The sequence below is a fragment of the Echinops telfairi genome, unplaced genomic scaffold (assembly GCF_000313985.2).
Source record: "Echinops telfairi isolate 266 unplaced genomic scaffold, ASM31398v2 ScPeMD7_29;HRSCAF=101, whole genome shotgun sequence".
In the NCBI taxonomy this organism is placed as follows: domain Eukaryota; kingdom Metazoa; phylum Chordata; class Mammalia; order Afrosoricida; family Tenrecidae; genus Echinops; species Echinops telfairi.
In genome coordinates, this window is record NW_022103926.1 from 4,602,847 (window position 1) to 4,622,142 (window position 19,296).

Genomic DNA, 19,296 nt, shown 5'->3' on the forward strand with positions numbered 1-19,296 from the left:
AGATATGACAAAATAATTTATAAATTATCAAGGGAGGGAGAGGGGAAAATGAGGAACTGATACCAAGGGCTCAAGCTGAAAGCAAATGTTTTGAGAATGATGTTGCCAACAAATGTACAAATGTGCTTGACACAATGGATGGATGGATGGATTGTGATAAGAGTTGTACGAGCCCCCAATAAACTGATTAAAACAAAACCACCTGCTCATCTCTTCTTTTAATCATTGCGAACAGTTAAGAGCCTTGTCTCTCATTTATTGACTCGCAGGGCCAGGACTGAACTCTGGAGCAGCTCAGAGGGAAACCCTGGCTATTTTCCTTCTACAGGAACACGGGACTCAGCTCAAAATTTCTTGAATCAACCTGGTCTCTGTTTGGGGCGGTGGTGACAGGCTCTCCTGGACTCCTTGGGGTTCAACAACATTTTGAGTGCCTTCCAACTTAGGGGGCTCATCTTCCAACACTGTGGCAGACAGTGTCACTCGCGTTGGTGTCAGCCATGCCTGAACTCACGGTGACACACACATGTGGGGTGGGCATGGCCACTCAGCACTTGCCTCCGCTCCCCACCGCCTCCTATGATGCCGAGGCCCGGCCCAAAAGCTCCCCGGCTTCCCACTGGACACAACAGAGACCCTTCTCTGTCCAGAGGTGGGCACTTGCATCCTGGATGGTAGGCGACAGGCAGTGGGCGTGGGGATGTGTGAGACACTGTGTCACTGTCCTGGGTGATGAGTGACACCATCATTTTGGGGGGCGGGGGGAGGGACACAACAATGCTGGCCTGCCCGTGACTGCCACCCTGGACCCTGGAGTCACTGTGGCACCCTCATCGATGGGCTCCGGGTACCGTCCCTGCCTCCACACCCACTTGGTGCAGCAGCAGCTGTCCGCTGCTCCCCTCTGCGCAGAGCCCACACCTTTCTCCTGCGTGTCTGGCAGCCCGCTGAAGCCTGTTCGCTGTGGGTGACCCTGCTGGTATTTGAAAGACTGGTGGCACAGCTGTCAGCATCACAGCAGCCACCACAGTGGGACAGGTGAGCACGCAATGCGTGTGAAAACACACGCCGCACCGAGGCTGGCCGCTGCTACTTCAAGGCGGGGCCTGAGGTGGTCTGAACAGCTCCAAATGAACTCCAGGGCAAGGGGCCCTGGGCTCTTCCTCACCACAGAAGCCTTTGGTCTGTCTTATACTTGGGAGTGTCTGGGTAAGAGTCCCCAAAGGAAAATGCTGGCCCACCACAGCCACAGGGGAGGGCGGGCACACCGGGGTCACAGGGAGTATATGTGGCCCAACTGTCCCGGGGACTGAGGTCTCTTTTCTAGAAGTTGCAGGTTTGGCAATGCGTCCTGTGGAATGCAGCCTCTGGCCTGCAGGGGAAATCACTGAGATGCCAGGCAAGAAAACCCAGCCCAGTGGTGACATCAGGTCTCCGGAATGTGGGCCCACAAAGCCCACACAGCCCTGGGTGGCAGCCTCCAGTCTTCTGTGAGCTGGCTTTGGGCTGGCAGGGCTGGGGTCAGACAGGACTGACTATAGCCTGCATGGCAGCCTCTGGGGCTTGGGCTCCCTTACCAAGGGCTCCTGGGCACAGGGTGGCAGGGCTGAGTCAGAACAGCAGCCGCATGAGTCGGCCCTCTTGGCACTCCCAGTGGAGGAGGGCGGCCGGTTTGGGGGCCAGGAAGCAGGAAGTGTGTGAACTGAGCCGTGCAAGCCTAGAGGATGGGGATTTGTGGAAGGAGTTGGCTGGGGGCCTGGGGAAGGGTAATGGAAGGTTCCCCAGTGGATGGGAGAAGGGTTGCTTTGAGCCAGGGGAAATGCTGGTCCACAGGAATCTTCCACGTCACTGACTGTGACTGGCCTCTGAAAGGACCGGGGCTCTCTCTTTCCCACGCTTGGGGCTGAAGAGCTTGTCCGGGTAGTTGGAGACCTCAGGAGGACACTTGTCCTGGGGTGGCGGGGGTCTGCTCATAAACGTACTTCCCGGGGGTCTGCTCACTGAACTGACCCTGGCTTGGGGATCACCTAGGCGCTGGCATCTGTGCTGGACCAGAGGGCCACAGACGAACGAGGAGTGCACCCTTTCTGCTGCACCCACAGCCCCTGGTCCACTCCATTACGGACAGCAAGACGGTTCTGACTACGTGGCTTCTGAACTCCTAGCCCCCTGGCCAGATGACAGAGAAGTCTGGCTCAGTCCACTTCCCCCAGCAAAGGGCACGGGTGGGGACATGGAGCTCGGGGCCCCAGGCAGGCTGTGCAGCAAGGTACAGCTTTGTCACCATGAGCTCATGGGGAGACAGGAAGGAACAAAATCAGCCGGGGTGGGAAAGGTCAGGGGGAGGTCAGGACTTCAGTAAACTCTGGACGCAGTGGCTTTGGAGATGGTCTTTGGGCATCCACGGCCACCTCCTTTGTTCAATGTTTCCACCCTGTGTGTCTAATGCTCTACGGCCATTTGGGGGTGAGGTCTGGGTGCCCCCGTATGCTTGTCTCCCTGGTGTCTAGCACAGGACCGGCTCTAATAAACTAATGAAGGAATAAACAATGAACCTAAGAATGAAGGCTTTGGCACTTCCCAAGCCCTACCCGCCCAGGTCACCCAGCGGAGCAAGTTCAGTGAACACTGTCACCTGGTCTCAGTCTGGCAGCCTGGGACAGCCCATGAGTGGGCCACTGTCAGCCCTGCTGCTGACAGCGAGGCCAGATGCTCTTGGGTGACCTGCCACTGGGTAGAGTGAAGGGCAAACCCACAGACCGAGGTCAAGGGAAAAGGCCATTGCCAGGGATGCCTGAACTCAGTGGACCTGGCAGCCCAGCTAGGCACCCGCCTTCTACCAGCTGGGTGCTATCTGCCCCACGTAGAGCAGGGGCCACCCAGGGGTCACGCTGTGTGGAACAGCAGCCTCTGAGGCAAGATAATATCTTGGGGCTGGGAGCTGAGATGTCGCAATGTACGTGACTGAGCAGTTTGTGGCTGCTTCCCGTCCAGCCAGCCAGATGGCTTTCACAGTCACTGTGGGCCTGCTCCCCAAGCCCTCCGCCAGCCACACATCCTGCACTGGAGGGCCCTGAGGAGGAGGGGCAGCTCAGGGTCTCCAGTAATCAGCAGCCTGCGCCCCTGCTCCTGGGCATCCAACCACAAGAACCGGGGGGCAGCCTCCATGCTCCACAGGTCAAGGGCAAGCTGCGCTTGCCGAGGGGTTCCATGAACTTACACTCTCGGAAAAACCTCCTGTTCACCACGTTACTTCCCTGTCGGCCGGCATGGCACTGCACTCTATCCCCACGGCCCTGCAGGCGGCTCCCCACTCCAGAGGCGGTGAACACTGCACAAATAGTGCAAGTTTGTGGACCCGCACCCCGCTCCCTCCCAGCCATGGCCCTGCCGCTGCTGCCTCTGCTGTGATAGGCCTCCTCGGCCCTCAGGCCAGCATCTTCCTTATGGCCGCCTGCCTGGCTGAAGCCTGACCCAGGATCTGAAGCCCGCCCCACTCCACCCGGCGGTGTTTGAGGAGTTGATTAGTGCCGGTCCCATGTGGGCAGGGGTCATGTCTGTTTGGTGACTTCCCTCACCCCCTCACCCCTCGGCCCCCCGCCCCCCGCCAGCATCTAATCCAGGCTCAATGTTGCAATCACTGGGCAAATATTTGCTGAACGAATGAATAAATCATTTCAATGCCAAAAAAGCAGGAAGGGCACAGAGCACAAACAAGTAGGGAGCCTTCGGTGGCATCTCCACCTCCTGAATGAGCCTGAGGCATCTCTCTCTGCCGCCGACCGGTGAAGCCGAACCATGCAGTGACTCCATGGTCGGGAGTCAAATGACTTCAGACAAGGGGTGAGGGGACCGTTTTGGCTCCTGTGGCCTTTTGCCATCAACAAGCAAGGAGTCACTAAGCAGCCCCTCCCAGCACCCGAAGAGCCATCAGCATCGCCTGCTGGAAGCCCAGCTTGCACTCTGGAGCAGGGTCCCCGCGACCCCGCGGCCCTGCACTCACCTCCTGCCCTTGTGCACACGGCTCAGGTCTACGGAGTCCCTGCTGAACACATCAAACTCGTCATTCTGGAAGATGTTGTGGCGAGATGTCAACAGGGGTGTTGGGTCTGGCTCCGCATGCCTGGGGGCAGCAAGGAAATCAGCTTAAGGGGCTCAGGCCAACTGATCCCCACCTGTACGTCATTCCCCGCAGCCACTGGTTGTTATGCGATCCTTCACCCCTTTCCTACAGCCACATCGGGGATATCATCTCAATGGCCTTCAGGAGGCAGCAGACCCTGCAGCCACCACTCAGCAACCCCGTCCTATGAGATTGGTCCCTAGAGGCCACACAATCCCTTCAAACTTTACTGGCTGCTGCAAAACGGGGCAGAGAGCGACCAGAAGCTTGTCCAATAACTTGTTCATGGAAGAAACTCCCTCCCTCCCTCATTCCTGCTGCCCACAGGTGTCCCAGGAAGCAGAAGGGGTCAGGTGAAGGCAGGGAGCAGCCTGGCCCGCCTCCCGTGGGATCTATGGGAAAGGAGCCACGACAGGGGCCAGCCCAGAACTTGGGAGCTGGAAGGCACTCGGCAGCCCCTGTCATGTGCCAGGTTTCTTTAATGGGTCTTCCCACAGGATGCCCACCATGCACACACTCTGCTCTGCAGGGGACTGTGAGAACCCCGAGAGCTTGTTAGCCAGCTGGGAACACCGAGTGGGGAGGGGAAAGCAAGTGGAATCCCTGGACATCAATGATCTGAGCACAAGTTAAGGAGCTGATCCAACTTAAGAACAATTAGTTCTTCTACCATGGCCCTGCTTGATACTGGCCTTCAGGAAGGGAACACAGAAGATACAGGTGCTATAGCAAAAATTTAGAATGGCGAAGAATTAAGATGGTAACCAGCTGTCAGACAAAATAACATCTGGGGTTTTACAGGCTTGTCTCCAAACAAGCAACCATCTCTGTGAGGTGTCAACCAAGTCCACATGGAATAAGCACCCATCATCAGTCACTGAAGCACTGGGAGGCATATAATCTGAAGCCGAAGGAGGGATCCGCATCAGAGCCTACAGTGTGAAAACCCGGTGTGCAGAAGGCGATGGATGAAAGCGGGAACCCAAGATTCATTTGAGGAACTACATAGGAAATGAACCTCCGGAGAACTCCCCCTATCTAAAATTGAGGGATGGGAGGAAAATGGTCACTAAACAGAATGCTTGGGAGAGAGGAGTATAGAAGATCAAAGGCAGAAATCGGATCTGAGCAGCTAAACCTTTGTCAGTAGACCCCCTCCTGGGGTAGACCTGATCTGGTTTCAGAGATTTTCTGCGTTTTTGGTTTGGTTTCTGTATGTGCACACTGGGGTGGATCTCAGAGGTGTTATGTCACTGGAGAACACCTCTTGACGTTGTGTGATATGTTTTTCCATTTTTCGGTATATGAAACCTAAGATTGGTGAACCTACAAAGACAGCAAGTAGAACAAGGGTTTTGGGGGATACAGTGGGGGATGGTGGTAAAAGGGAGACCATGTCAAGGAACCCATGTAGAAAAATAATGTTTAGAAATTAATTGTGGTAGTAATTGTACGATTCTGCTTGACATGACTGAACTGTGGAATGATATATGCATGTATTAAATCCCAATTAATAATCATTTGTTTTAAAAAAAGGAGCTGAGGAGGGATTTCCTCCCACCTGTGTCCCACCTGTCTAGGCTGTGGTCCAGCTGGCTGAGGGCCGGGGCCAGTCGCTGCTCCAGGATGTTGTTGATCACCTGCTCTGGGTCATAGCTGTAGTGCGTCAGGCAGGCCAGGATGAAGCCATCGCCAAGGTCTGGCAGCAGGTCTTTCACTTGGGAGATGAGCGAGTCGAGTTCCACACCAGACACCGGTGGGGCCAGGGCAGCGGCTGCCCCGATCAACTGCAGGAAGAGTACATCATATTGGGTCGGCAGGGGTGACTGGGTAAAAGGCAGACAGGAAACAGCATGGGGCTTGACTTGAGCCTTTCCCCTCCTGGCTAGAGGGCTGCTTCTTTGTGAAAGGGGAGCTTAAGATTTACCTCTGGGCTACTTCTGGTTGGGTGAGTTTGAACAAGTTGCTTCCTGTATGAGAACTGGCAGACCAGGCCCCCTCTCACCTTGGCCACCTTGCCTCAAAGAGGTGCTGCGCACGGAGGGCGACGCCCGTGGCAGCGGTGACCAGGTGCTGGTGACCAGCCACGGTTCCTGCTGACCATGAAGGTTCAATTCCAGACCACACACGTTCAGGATTGATGGGGCAGGGGGGGAAGATATGCAGCAACACAGCACCGGGACCGAGAGCAGAGGCTCCCCTTGGCCTCGTGTCCTCTTCAGCAGGTGATAAATTTATACAGTGTTCAGTGGGGCTTGATTTGCTAGGAAACGGGCCTGGTGGCATAGTAGCTCCATGCTGGGCTGCTCGCGGCAAAGGAAGCTGTTTGCATCCCCAGATACTCCGTGGGAGAAAGATGTGATGTGGCTTTCCACTTAGGGTCACTATAGGTCAGCACCAACTCCACGGCAGTGGGCTGGGGCTCGGGTTTATAGTTTCAGAAAGAAGCTCCGGAGATGCTGTTAGAGGAGGCTGGTCATTCAAACAGACCCGCCGTTCCGCAGAAGAAAGGAGAGGCTGTCTGCTCTGGAAGGGCCCAGTAACGGGTCCCTGTCAGTCGGAATAGCCTTGATGGCAGGGGTTTGGAGGGTTGGGTTTTGAGCAGGCAGTGGAGCCCTGCCATTCCATGGAGGGGCTGCCTGGGAGGCCAAGCAGCAGGCACAAACTGTTCCCCATTGCAACCACAGCTGCCCAGCTGCCACCTGTCTAGAGGCAGCTCGCAAAGAGCCCACACGCAAGATTCACCGAAAGTGGACCCAGTGCAATAGAGTTGACTGGCAGCTCAGGATGTCAAGTCCCAAAGTTACCCTGCCTCTCCCTCCTGCGGTACAGAAAGCAAGGGTGGCTTCCCAGCCGCCCACCATCTCAGATGGGGCCCAGAGGGCAGGGCAGCGGGTGGCAGCACTGCCCCAGATACACACCTCCTCTTCCTCTGAGTTCTCTGGGTGTGATGGTGTTTGAGCAACTGGCCCCGCCACTGCTGCCACCCGATTAAGATCCTGGGCCACCAGAAGGTCTGTGGCTTCTGTGGTTTTCTGTCTGTCCATCCCTTCCCATGCACTCTCCACTGCCTGCAGGATGTAGGCGGTGCGCGTCTCATCGCTAGGAGGATGTTAAGGGTTAAGGGCTCTCTCCCTTGGGTCCCACAACCATCTCCGCCTCCCCAGCTCAGAGGAAGTGGAACTGCTCGCTCTGGGCCCCCAGCTTCTGCCCCGACCAAGGGCTACTGGCTGTACTCAGTGGGCATCAGGGTCCCTGGGCTGCATGACAGAAGGGGCCAGCTCACAGCCACGCTGGCCTTGCTACCCATCTCCTGCTACTAGGCCCGGGCTGAACCCTGAGACACGGTGTTCAGATAAGCCTCCTGTCTGAGCTGCTATGGGTTTTATGCAAAGGCGCGCGTGGGGGTGAGGGTGTGTAGGGTTTCCCTGAGGCAGGACCGAGCAGCCCATCCCAGGCACTGAGACAACCCACAGCTTGCTCTTAACCCTCCCTCCCCTCTACCACAAGGGGAAGCACTAAGCTAGAGGCAGGGGATCGCATTAGAAGCCCTCACTCTGCTTCCAGTCCTTGCCCCAGCAGCCACAGCCTCCTCACCGACCACTGGGCCTCCATGGTGGTGTCAGGCCAGTCCAGGCACCTATAGCAATGCTCCTCGCCATGAGAATCAGGCAGTGGGCTGGGGCCGTGGCATGTCTACCAAGAAAGCTGGGGGACATGTGTGTTCTTGGGCTCCCCTTCCCCGTGCTCCTCTGGGACCTGGACAGGCCAGACCCCTTTTCAGAGGCAGTGGCTGAAGGATACAAGACTGACGAGGCCTGCTGCAGGAGGCTGACATCATCGGCCACCGGGAAGAGCGTGTCATAGTCCCGCAGGAACCTGTGGGGAGAGTGCAGACAGGAAATCAGTCAAGGTTGGGCCACAGATCCCAGACATTGGCAGGAACCCACCTGACAACCCTGTGGGCATACGGTAGGGACTCAATGACGTCAGAGCCTGTGGGGACTGGTGGGCAGGGTCACAGGCTGTCCCATTGCTGAGGCCCAGCCTGGCCACACTCACCTCTTCTCCTGCAGCAAGGAGCTGAAGATCTGCAGGAATTCCTCGATGAAGCCCTGAACGTTGTCACTGCTGGAACAGGACCCAGGATGTGTGTGTGTAGATTCCTCAGTGCAAGGCAATTCACACGGCTCCCCAAGCCTGCCTTCCCCGTGAAAGCATTCTGTTCCTCTCTGGTCTCTGCTCAGCCCGCCCCACAGAAGGGGAGAGGGCGTGGGAAGACGGTCTTCTCCCCGGGGCTTACCTGCGTTCCAGGATGGGGAGGAGGCAGACCTGGTTTATGAGGATGTGAAACATCTCTAGCAGCTTCTTCCGTGAATGGCAGAGCCTCTGCCATAGGTCCCCGAGCAGCCTTTCAGGGAGAAACAAGAACGGGACTTGGGAGCCACCCAGGCACCTGCCAGGCCTTGGAGGGGCTGAGAAGGCCTCGCTGCGGAGAGCAGCTGCAGCCAGGGGCCAGCTAGCGCTAGAGCCACTTCTCATCTCCAACAGTCCTTGGGAACCCAGTGAGCCATGGCCGCTGCGGGGAGGGTCTGGTGCAGGGGCCCGGAGACTGGAGGGAGGTGGCACCAGGCCTGCCGCGGCACTGGGGCAGGCCAGGCTTCCACAGGACTCGAGATGAGCTCGGACCCGCCTTACTTGTGGTCTTCAAGCCTCCTCTTCTTAATTGCGGACTCCAGCTCCGGAACCGCCGTTTCATAAAAGGAGGCGAGTCTATGGAGGTACACAGGTAAGAGGCTGGGGTTCGTTCTGAAATGCCACACTTCAAGAGAAAATCAGAACAATGTGAGCAAGTGGGAAGGCCAAGGTTTTGCTCCACAACAATTTTCTGGCTCTGGCTGGCTCTCAGAAGCAGTCCCAGGGGAGGTAACCTGGAGTTGTGATTTGTCCTCAGCCCAGAGCGGTTCATGCGAACAGATCGACAATGGGGCGCCAAGAGACACTGCCGTTTCAGAAATGGACACAAGGTCACTCTTGTCCTTTGCTCCCTCCCCTCTCTCTTCTAAGCAGGCTAGAGCTCCTCCTCTGGCACAACCAGATCTGGCACAGGGCACCCACTTGTTGCTTCTCACCTGAGACTCCAATCCCACCCCTTCCCAAAGTCACATGCCAATCACATGGGTCCCACAGCCCTCCTGGCATCTCCTAGGCTAACATCCATCCGCCACAGCTATCCCTTGTTCTTGCCAGGCCCCTCCTCCCTGGTATGTCCTGGGCCCACTGACCCTGGGGGGATTCCTGCCTGGCAATAGGTGCCAGCACTTCTAATGTGTTGTCCTTACAATTTCTTTCTTTTTCAAATAAATCATTTTAGCGGGGGCTCTTCCAGCTCTCATAACGTCAACTGTATCGGGCCCATTCGTACGGGTATTCCGGGCTGTTGTACAAGGGGTCGCTATGAGTGGGAACAGACTTGATGGAACCTCACCACGGGGACAGCCGGGTGGTTCCTCCAAATGCTCACAGCGTGTTCCTGCGTGACACGGCAATACGGCTCTTCGGTACCTACCCAGAGATACTTGACCACCAACGTTCACTGAAACTACCCCACTGTCCATCCACAGAGGAATGGGTAAGCACACGGTGGGATCCATACAACGGGCTATTCCTGATCCATGCCACACCACAGAGATCCCGGAAAACACTACGCAACAAGCCAGCGTGAAGTGTGAGGGGATTCCACTTACATGGACTACCTAGAGTTGGCCACTCATAGACAGAAACTAGATTTATGGTTACTGGGGCCTGCGGGAGGAGAGAAGGGAGTTACTGCTTAAGGGCTAGCATGTGGGGAGATGAGAATGTTCTGGAAACCAAGCGGTGGCGCTTGTCTGACATGGGGAATAGCAGTAATGGCACTGATGTCATTAAAGTGGCCAATTTGAGGGAGGGAACAAAGAGGAGCTGATACCAAGGGCTCAAGTAGAAAAAAATGTTTTGACAATGACGACAGCAATATATGTACTGTGGGGATAAGGGAGAGGGACCCCCACAAATCATCACAGGTCCGATAGGCTCAACTGTACAGCGATAATAAATAAAGATTATAGTAAAGTCATAGAGACCATGAGAGCTAGAGGAGAGACTGGAATAAATGGAGTCAGACACCTCAGCCCCGCTTGGTGGTCCACGTGGAGACAGGGGGAAGGGAAGGAGGACCGGAAAGGGAACAAGGGAGAGAGGATGGGAGAGGAGAGGGGGAAGAGAGGGGAGCGACCAGCCAGAGAGAGCTCTCTATTGCTAGCCCAGGCCTATATCACTTTTGGGGGGTGCGAGCCCACTAATTACAGGTAAAGACATACGTCACAGGAAGGGGTTGCACTATAGGTTATACAGCAATGAGGGGGTGGTCTATGGACATACACGCAATAGGAAGAGGAGGGATTGGGGTATACATGTGACAAGATGGACAGATCCTAGATACAGGATGGCAGCCTAACTTTGGATGTCACAGAGTCTGTTTGACTTGTTCCTGGCTCAACTGATAGAGACCATTAGTAGGATGTGAACTCCCACTGGAGCCTGTCCATTGCCCCAGCAGCAGGGAGTGGGGAGACACTATGTCCCCTATGGTGTGGGGAGACAGCGGTCTGGCAACAGGGAGGATGTTTGTGAGCTGGTCTCCGCCCACAATGTACAAATGTGCTTAATACAATTGATGTGTGAATTGTTAAAACAGCTAGAAGAGCCCCCAATAAAACGATTTATAAAAACAACAAAACACAAAATAAAGGGGCCAATTTACTTTACATGTATTTTGCCATAAACACAATTATGAATGAATGACTGAAGCGGCAGCTCCCTCTTCCCTGTGGTATAATTCTTCCTCGGGACATCTGAAGCATCCTACGGCGAGAACTGCCTAGGACAGTGCTGCCATAACAAGTGCGGTCTGCTGACTGGCTGCCTTCTGGCAACTTCTATCCTAGGGTAGTGCCCTACTGGGGAAAAGGAAACTAGGCCAAAGGGGCAGGCCCTGCTAGGCCCACAGATGGTACCAGACAAGGGCAGGGAAGGCAGTTTGGCCCAAACAGACTCAGGTGACGGCAGGATGCGTTGGTGGTGGCAGGGTAGACTGGTACAACACCAATGGAGGGTGATTTGGCAAGATAGATCACAAGCTAAAAGCACATGCCATCTGTCGCTGCCACTGCAACCCTGCTTCTAGGAATTCACTCCTCAGCCACGCTTGCGAAGGTGCGCACAGTTCATCCCCGCAACACTGCTGTAATAGTGGAAAATGACCCGAGGGTCCATCTAGGGCAGTGGTTCCCAACCTTCCTAAGGCCGCCACCCTTTAGTACAGTTCCTCATGTGGTGGTGACCCCAACCATAACATTATTTTCATTGCTACTTCATAACTTGTCATTTTGCTACTGTTATGAACCGGGTGACCCCTGTGAAAGGTTTGTTCAACCCCCAAAGGGGTCACAGGTTGAGAACCGCTGAGCTAGGGGTCTGGCACCTCTTGCAATGGGACTCTAGCCTCCACTAAGAAAACCAGAAAGTGCAAACATTACACTTAATATATTCAATATGCCAGAATTAAACTGAAAAAGGGGAGCAGTGGGGGGTATATATAACATGCACCTTTGTTTGTACACATATGAAATACTTCCAGAAAATTCCCCAGGCTGGCAATGGCTGTGGGGAGACCAGAAGCAGAGGTGGGAAGGCAGAGAGAGGGTGTGAGGAGGAAGAGTGCCAGCATGGATTCACTGGAGAGCTGTCAGAACAGATGTGGTGTCATTGGCTGAGCGGGCAGTTCCCGGCAGGCCATGAGTCCAGCGTGGCCAGGTTGGACCAGCCCTGGGCTTGTCCTGTCTTCCTCCTGGCCCTCCGCCCTGCCCCTTACCCACCAGCATCGCCCACACTGGGGAAGAAGCGTTAACAAAACGGGGGCGGCCTGTGATCAGTGGAAATAAGTAGGACACGCAATTATCAGGAGGACAGGATCTCAACTGATAGTAACACTGCATACAGGGGACCTGTGCAAGGTGGAAACCTGTCAGAGCAGGAAAACACAGGTTGCGGGGGGCGGGGGACGCTGTTGGTTTATGAAATACCATTCTGTATATTCTAAATGACTACAAAGAAGTGTCACTTTCCTTATCAGAATACACATCTTTTAGACAAAGTAGGCAGCTACAACCCCAGCCCACCTCCTTGCTTCCTGGGAAACACTGACTGGCCCTTTCCTCTAATCGCCTCTGGGCCGGCTGTCGAGCCTAACCTCTGGACCTGACGAGCTGAGACCAGGGTGGCAAGGTGCCATCCTGGCACGTGCTGACATGATAGATATTTTGTTGAATAGGCAAATAAGTGACCCAGTGGACACTCAACTGGCTGAATGGAGTTGGGAAACTTCAGCATGCCTCTACTCACTGGCCCAGAAACACCCATACCCCCACCCACATTCAACCACCACCGACTCCCCCTCTAAACACACACGTTTTTTACTCTCATGAGCTAAGTGGGTGAAAGGGATCTCCCTGGCCCCGCCCACCTTCTCTTCACCTTCTTTCTCCATGGATTGGGGGTGGGGACCTGCCAACGGTTCTGTTGGGTTAAGAGCCTAATGTGGCTCCCCTCCTCCTGTAGAATAAAGGCCTTACTCCCTGCCTGCACATTCCAAGGCTCTCACAGCCTGGCTTCTTCTGACCACCTCCCCATTCCTCGCTCCCCTGCCCCTATGCTGCACACAATTCCCCGACTTGGCTCTCCCCTGCACACCTGGGCCCTGCATGTTTCACTCCACTGGCCCGGGTAGCCTTCCGGCCAGTGCGCCCACCAGAGGGTCCTTGCTTATTCTTCCGGACCTCGTTTAATGGTTGTTTATGCCATGAACCCTTGGCTTATTTCAAGAGTCAGCAGTTTGCTTCAGAACCTGGCCATGGCTCGGTTCCTTACATGTCTTCTCCCCTGGACCAAAAGCCAAGCCCGCAGGGACATGACCGCTCACTCCTTCAGGCCCACCCACACCAGGGGTCTTGATGGACACTGAGATTGACATGAAACCTCCGTATTCCTGGTGGTCTGTTTCTCCCCACCCCAGGTCTTAGCCCAAAGTGCACGTGCTTCTAACTCGGGATCCATGTGCACAGGCGCCTGAGCTGTCTTTTCCACGGCCGCATCCTGACGCCGGAGAGAGAGCCCGGCCCGGCAGCAACACCCAGCAAAGCTCTGCGGAATGAGTCCACGAACCAGACCTCTGTTTCCACAGCCAAGCTGGCCGCTGTACCTGTAACAGAAGTCATGCTTCTGGAAGGTCTGACCGGCCACAGGGAAGGTGTCCAGGAAGGCCCAGAGTGTGGTGCAGGTGTCACAAAGGTAGAGGACGATGTCCTTCAGCTCCTGGGGCAAAAGAGAGGGAACCCAGCATGACGGCCCACGCTCGCCCGGTCAGCTCTGTGGAGGGTCTGAGGAAAAAGGGACAGGATGGCAGGGCCTGTGCCAGGACGCCACACAGGGGGCACAGAGAGCACTGGACCAGGTGACAGGTCTGACCGAAGCCTAGCTGGTTCGTATCCAAGCAAGTCCCTCGTTGAGCCTCTCTAACCCTCAGCTCTTGCGTCAGCAGCTCCAGTTGACCTCGAGCTCTAGGGTGACCTGTCGCTCTGAGAGAATACGAGGCTCTCTTCTGGGCCAAGGGAGAAATAAAATGCCTGGTGCCCCACACAGACCAAGAACAGCCTGGAGAGGACAAGAAGAGCAAGCCTCGCTTTCTTACCGCTTGAAGCGGGCAGAGGCATTGGCTGTATATGTAATTCGCAGAGCTCTGTTCTGAAAGGTAGCTGGGCAGCCCTAGCATCTCCATGTTACAGACGAGGAAACGGAGGTTCAGAGGGTGACAGGACTCGCTCCCACGGCACGTGGTATGGCCCCTTCTGGGTCACCGTGCACTGGCTGTTTTCCCTACAGACTGGGAGCCCCCGGACATGGCGGAGCTTCCACCTGTCACCCTCATTAGACTCAGATCCCTGGCAGCAGGGCTGTACCCGCCTCCCACAGGGCCCGGCACACTGAGGACGCTTCAGTTGGAATTCACTGACTGACTGACCCCATGAATGACGCGTCCCCCTATCTGTTGAACCAGAGCCCGTCCTCTGAAAGGCGCGTCTCTGCTCCTCCCACCACCCCAGAGAGAACTCCGAGAGGAAGGCGGCCTGTTGAGAGCACTGTGTGATAGTCTCCGACTTGGGGGACGTGGCCCTGAGCAGAAGCAGCTACTGGACGCGTGAGATGGGGTCTTTGGCATGTCACTCTTCCCAGTCACGAGGGAGCCCCGCTCTGGCTGACCGGGTCCCTGCCAGCAAAGGGCGTGGCCATCAGGGCAAGCTCACCTGCAGAGGCATGTCGCTGGGGGTCAGCCGGCCCCTCTCCTCCAGCTTCTGAGGTGTGGCGCAAGCCCCATCCCCTTGCAAGCCACAGTGCTGGAGGATATTGCTGAAGACCTGTGGGGTGCGGGCGGGGAGTTCTGATAACCTGCCAAAATAACCTGGACCATGTCCCTACAGCACGGACGGCTCGGCCAGGTGAGCTGAAAATCGCCTGGGAATCTTGGGACCACAGACAGGTGTTCCGAGGTGGACACAGTAGTGTCCCAGGAAGCAGGGGTGAAGTGAGAAAAGCACATGATAAGGATGATGGGAGCATCCTCTTCAGGGACTAGGGTGCCACCATGGTGATGGACTGGTCAAGCCCCCAGAGCCCTGCGGGATGTAGCTGGCTGGACAGGCTGGGCAAGCACACAGCAGCAAACATTCGAGATAGACGCTCAGCAACACGGCATACGCTGCTGTGTTCTACACAGATGCCAATTTCTGGGACGTACATTTATAGATAAATAACGAAGAGCATAAAGGAGACTCCACAGTAAAACCATGTGGGTAGATACTGCTGTCCTCCTGAGGTCTAGCGGCAGTGCTTCCAAAGCCCAGCCCCGCGGGGGTTATTTCTGGGTGATGGGACCAGGGGGGTTAGTCTTCCTTCTCTTTGTCTACACGTTCCAAGTGCTCTACACTGAACATCATTATTTCCTCAGTGTTTGGACGGTGAAGCGATTATTTAAAAAGCAAAGAGAAGTCTCTGAGGGATGTGTCTATAGAGGCAGACAACCTGGAACACAAGCCAAACCTTTTTTTGCTTCAGGGTTGGCATCCGAGCCTTTAGCTGCCAGTCCTATTGAAGTGGGGAAGAGGGCAAATTCGGAGGGGGAGAGTTGAGACTGTGTGGTGGCCGGTCCAGAGAGGTGAGGAAATAAGCTTTCTCCCTAGCTCTTCCAGGAAAGAGAGGGCAGGCCGTCCCTGTCAGGTGGGGCGGCTGAGGGCTAGTACCTGAAGGATGGTGGGCAGGGTTTCATCCAGGTCATTGTAGTAACTTGGCTGCTGGGTGAAGATGTTTCCTGAAAAAGAGAAGATGGTGGCAATTGGAGAGTGAGGGGGTGGGGGTGGGGGTGGGAAGCATTACAAGCGGCTGTCAGCCCGTTCTGTAACCTTTCATCTTTTCCTAAGTCTGTCTGCTCTAGGAGTCCTGGCCCCAGTCCCGACTGGCACTGATCCTTCTCTGGCCTAGAACCTTCCTCTCTGGGGTAGGAAAAACATCTGGCTCAGCACAAGTTAACATTTTCAGCACCTCTGCCCAGAAAATTCTGTAAAAGATCAATTCTGGCCAAATGGGCTGGCCCGCGGCACCCAGGGAAGGATCACAGGAGGCTCTGGACCTCATCTGGTGGCATGGGCTTTGGAAGCGGGAGTCAGTCCTCTACGGAAATTCGGAGCTAGAATGGCTTTGCTCCAGGAACCTGGATGCTCTCATGCAGGATTCCTGGCAGGCTACACCCCCAAACATGGGTGGAGACCCCAGGGGGAAGTTTCCTCAGAGACTCTCCAGCTCTTGCCCTTGAGTATGCTGCCACACCAATCTGCCCCAGGCCAAGGCGAGAGGTGTAGAGGAGCCTAGAGAGAGTCACCTGACACATCTCAGCTATACCTGCACACCTTCCAAGTGCTGCTGCTGCTGCCGCCGCAGCTGTTACAAGTACAGAGGCAAGCGCAGGTGGGGCCTGGGACAGAGAGCAAGCTTCCATCCACAGAGGGATGGATGGCACTGGCGACCAGACTAGGGCGGGCCATCCATGCAGGGCTAAGACCCCAACTCAGCCCTGGTTTGCAAACCAGCTTCAAGAGACCCTGACTGAAAAGCTCTGATTTCAGAATGTCTCGGCGGAGTCACAAACCCAGCTTGCGGGTAAACAGACAAACAAAGGGGTCAGGTGAAGGATGGGATTCTGACCTGCCTTTGTTCCCTGACTCCCTGCCCACCCGGCAGCCAGTCTGCTTTGTCCACGGGCTGCTCTGGTCCAGAAAGTGGAGGCTGCCCACTTCCTAGCTGTGCTCCCTCCTCAAGGCCCGTGGGAGGCGACGACTGCTGGCCTTTTCTGCTTCCCACCAGGGAAGGTAAGGACAGGCTCTCCTTAAGGAGCTAGTGAGAGCTCTGGATCTGAGGTTTGAGAACACTCTAAAATGCCTGGACATCTCTAAGGGTGACTATGTTTCTCTGGAGAGAATCTTCTATCTCATTCTTTAAGGCAGCAGTTGTCAACCTGTGGGTTGAGACCCCTTTGGAGGTCGAATGACCCTTGCACAGGGGTCGCTCGATTCATAACAGTAGCGAAATTACAGTGATGAAGTGGCAACGGAAAGAATTTTATGGTGGGGGTCACCACCACATGAGGAACTGCATGAAAGGGTGGCGGCCTTAGGAAGGTTGAGAACCACTGCGTTAAGGAGCCAAGGGGCCATGTTTGGGAACCATGGCAGGAGACAGAGCCATCTTGCTTTTCACTCACCTGGACCTGTTGTCAGATGCCATCTCCTCCTGCACCCCCACAGGCTCCTTACCCGCAGCACGCGCCTCTCCTTGTAACCCTCGGCCCCCCTCCCAACAAGCCTTTTCTCTGCAACCGGCTTTCTCGGCAATCCTTCCGGCTTCTTCCCCCAGTTCAGCTCAGCCCTGCTTTGTGCTGCTTCTGTGATGGTCTGCCCTGCGCCAGCGGCTCCACCAGATTCTCGCCCGCCTTCAGACCCTCACAGAAACAGTAGCCTCCTACCTGACCTCTCGTCTCCACTCCACCCGCCTGCTGCCAGACGCACCTTGTGCCAGATGGCTCCCTGCACTGCTCTACCCACTCAGCAGCTCCCTCGCCTCGGAACAATGAGTGCCCATGCTCACCCAGTGCCCATCGCTCACCAGGCTGGGCTGAACACTTTACTTACACCTCGCAGTGAATCCCCAGAGAGACAACCCATGGGCTGTGTGAGAAAACAGAGGCTTGCAGTGACTGTCATTGATTGTTGTATACCCCCCAAATATGTGCTGTATACCTCAACCCCTCCACCTGTGCTTATAATCTCACTTGGGAATGGGTTGTCCTTGTGATATGAATGAGATAGCATTAGTGTAGATTATGACTTCCATTCATCTGTTAAAAAGAGACCTCAAAGAGATGGCAAAAGCCAGCAGGAGTGATGGGGCGAGATGCCGTCTAGTGCTGCTCTAAGAGAAATGCCACGAGCGGTGGCGTTCTTCACAACAAATTTATTCTCTCGCAGCGAGGAGCTGAAAGGCCCCAATCCCAGGGGCCAGCTCTAGGAAAGGCTTTCTTCTGTGCTGGTTCACAGCTCACGACGCGTCCCCTTCCGGCATCTGTAGGCCCAGCATTCCTTGGCCATCTCTGTGTATCTTGGCATCAATCTTCCCCAGGATCTAGAAGGATCCCAGTGCAAGGACCCAGGTCCAAAGGCTGAACTCCAGCCCTGGCTCTTCTCTCTAGGGCACTTTCGCTCTCTCTCTCTGCTGGCTTCTTTCTCCTTTTCTCTCTTACAAGATCAAGTGTTGCAGGCCACACCCCTAGGAAAACTCCCCTTACGGGGGTCAAAGCTGTGACAGGATTAAGAGTCTTCTTACAACTGATTGGCTTAGGACAGCAATACCTGGTGGAAGGGACAATCATTACACAACTGCTGCTCTGCATCATTCATTACATAATTGCAAAATCACCAAGTAGGTTGACATACTGGGGGGTGGTGTGGGGGTCGTATTGTGGAGAATCACAATTCAACCATGACAGACCCCAGGCCACATGAAGCGCGAGGAGCAGAAGCTCCAAAGAGAGGAGGACCTTCCTCCGGAGCCAACAAAGAGAGGCAGCCTTCCTCTAGAGCCAGAGACCCCATGTCTGTCTTCCAGCGGGAGAAAGACAAGGCCGTCTGTTCCTTGAAAGATTTACAGCCTTGATACACAGTCACGCTGAATCACAATCCCTCCCGCCATGGTGGTGGGTTTTTAGACTGTGAGAAAATAAACTTTTGATTAGTAAAGCTACCCATTCATGATATTTCTGTTGTGTGGTTGTTAGGTGCCAGCAAGGCAGCTCAGACCCATCGCAACCCCATGCACAGCAGAAGGCAATGCTGCCCAGCCCCACGCCTTTCTCACGAGGGTTCCAATGCGTGAGCCTTTGTTGCAGCCACTGTGCCAGCCCATCACCATGAGGGCCTTTCTCTTCTCCTCTGCCCCTCGACTTTACCAAGCCTTTCCTTCTCTCTCCAGGGACTGGTCTTTCCTGACAACATGCCCAAAGTATGTAAAACAACGTCTCGCCATCCTTGCCTCTAAGGAGCACTCTGGCTATACCTCTTCCAAGACACATTGATTTGTCCTTATCCAATGTCCAACCTTTATATGCATTTGAGGCAATTGAAAATACCATGGTTTGGCCAAATGAAGGCCGAATATGATACTGGGACAAGAGGAAAGTACAAAGAAATAGAGGAAAGAATTAGGAGGCAAAGGGCATTTATAGATATCTAAATACAGGCATATACAGATGTAAAAATATATATGACAAGGGGGAAATAGATCTATGTACATATGTTTATAGGTTTATTATTAAGGAAACAGATGGACAGTGGGCCCCTACTCAAGTACTCCCTCAACACAAGAACACTTTGTTCTAACAATTTGGCAGTCTGAGATGCTCACTTTCCTGGCACGATCGCTGAAGACAATGGGTGCACAAGTAAATGAGGTGAAGAAAGCTGATGGTGCCC

General features: G+C 54.9%; 1 protein-coding gene across 3 annotated transcripts in view; it reads right to left on the minus strand.

Annotated features, from left to right (window-relative positions):
• The window catches only part of ASCC2 (activating signal cointegrator 1 complex subunit 2), a 41,247-nt gene that overhangs the window by 5,063 nt on the left and 16,888 nt on the right, over positions 1–19,296 (minus strand). For all 3 annotated transcript variants that reach the window (XM_030885460.2, XM_045289617.1, XM_045289616.1), the window contains 10 exons: positions 15,520–15,587; positions 14,527–14,637; positions 13,425–13,537; positions 8,822–8,896; positions 8,427–8,534; positions 8,186–8,254; positions 7,928–8,002; positions 7,045–7,225; positions 5,696–5,910; positions 4,004–4,123 (listed from right to left, as the gene is read on the minus strand). In XM_030885460.2, the coding sequence (XP_030741320.1) occupies positions 4,004–4,123; positions 5,696–5,910; positions 7,045–7,225; positions 7,928–8,002; positions 8,186–8,254; positions 8,427–8,534; positions 8,822–8,896; positions 13,425–13,537; positions 14,527–14,637; positions 15,520–15,587 (1,135 nt within the window). The remainder of the gene's footprint in view (positions 1–4,003; positions 4,124–5,695; positions 5,911–7,044; positions 7,226–7,927; positions 8,003–8,185; positions 8,255–8,426; positions 8,535–8,821; positions 8,897–13,424; positions 13,538–14,526; positions 14,638–15,519; positions 15,588–19,296) is intronic.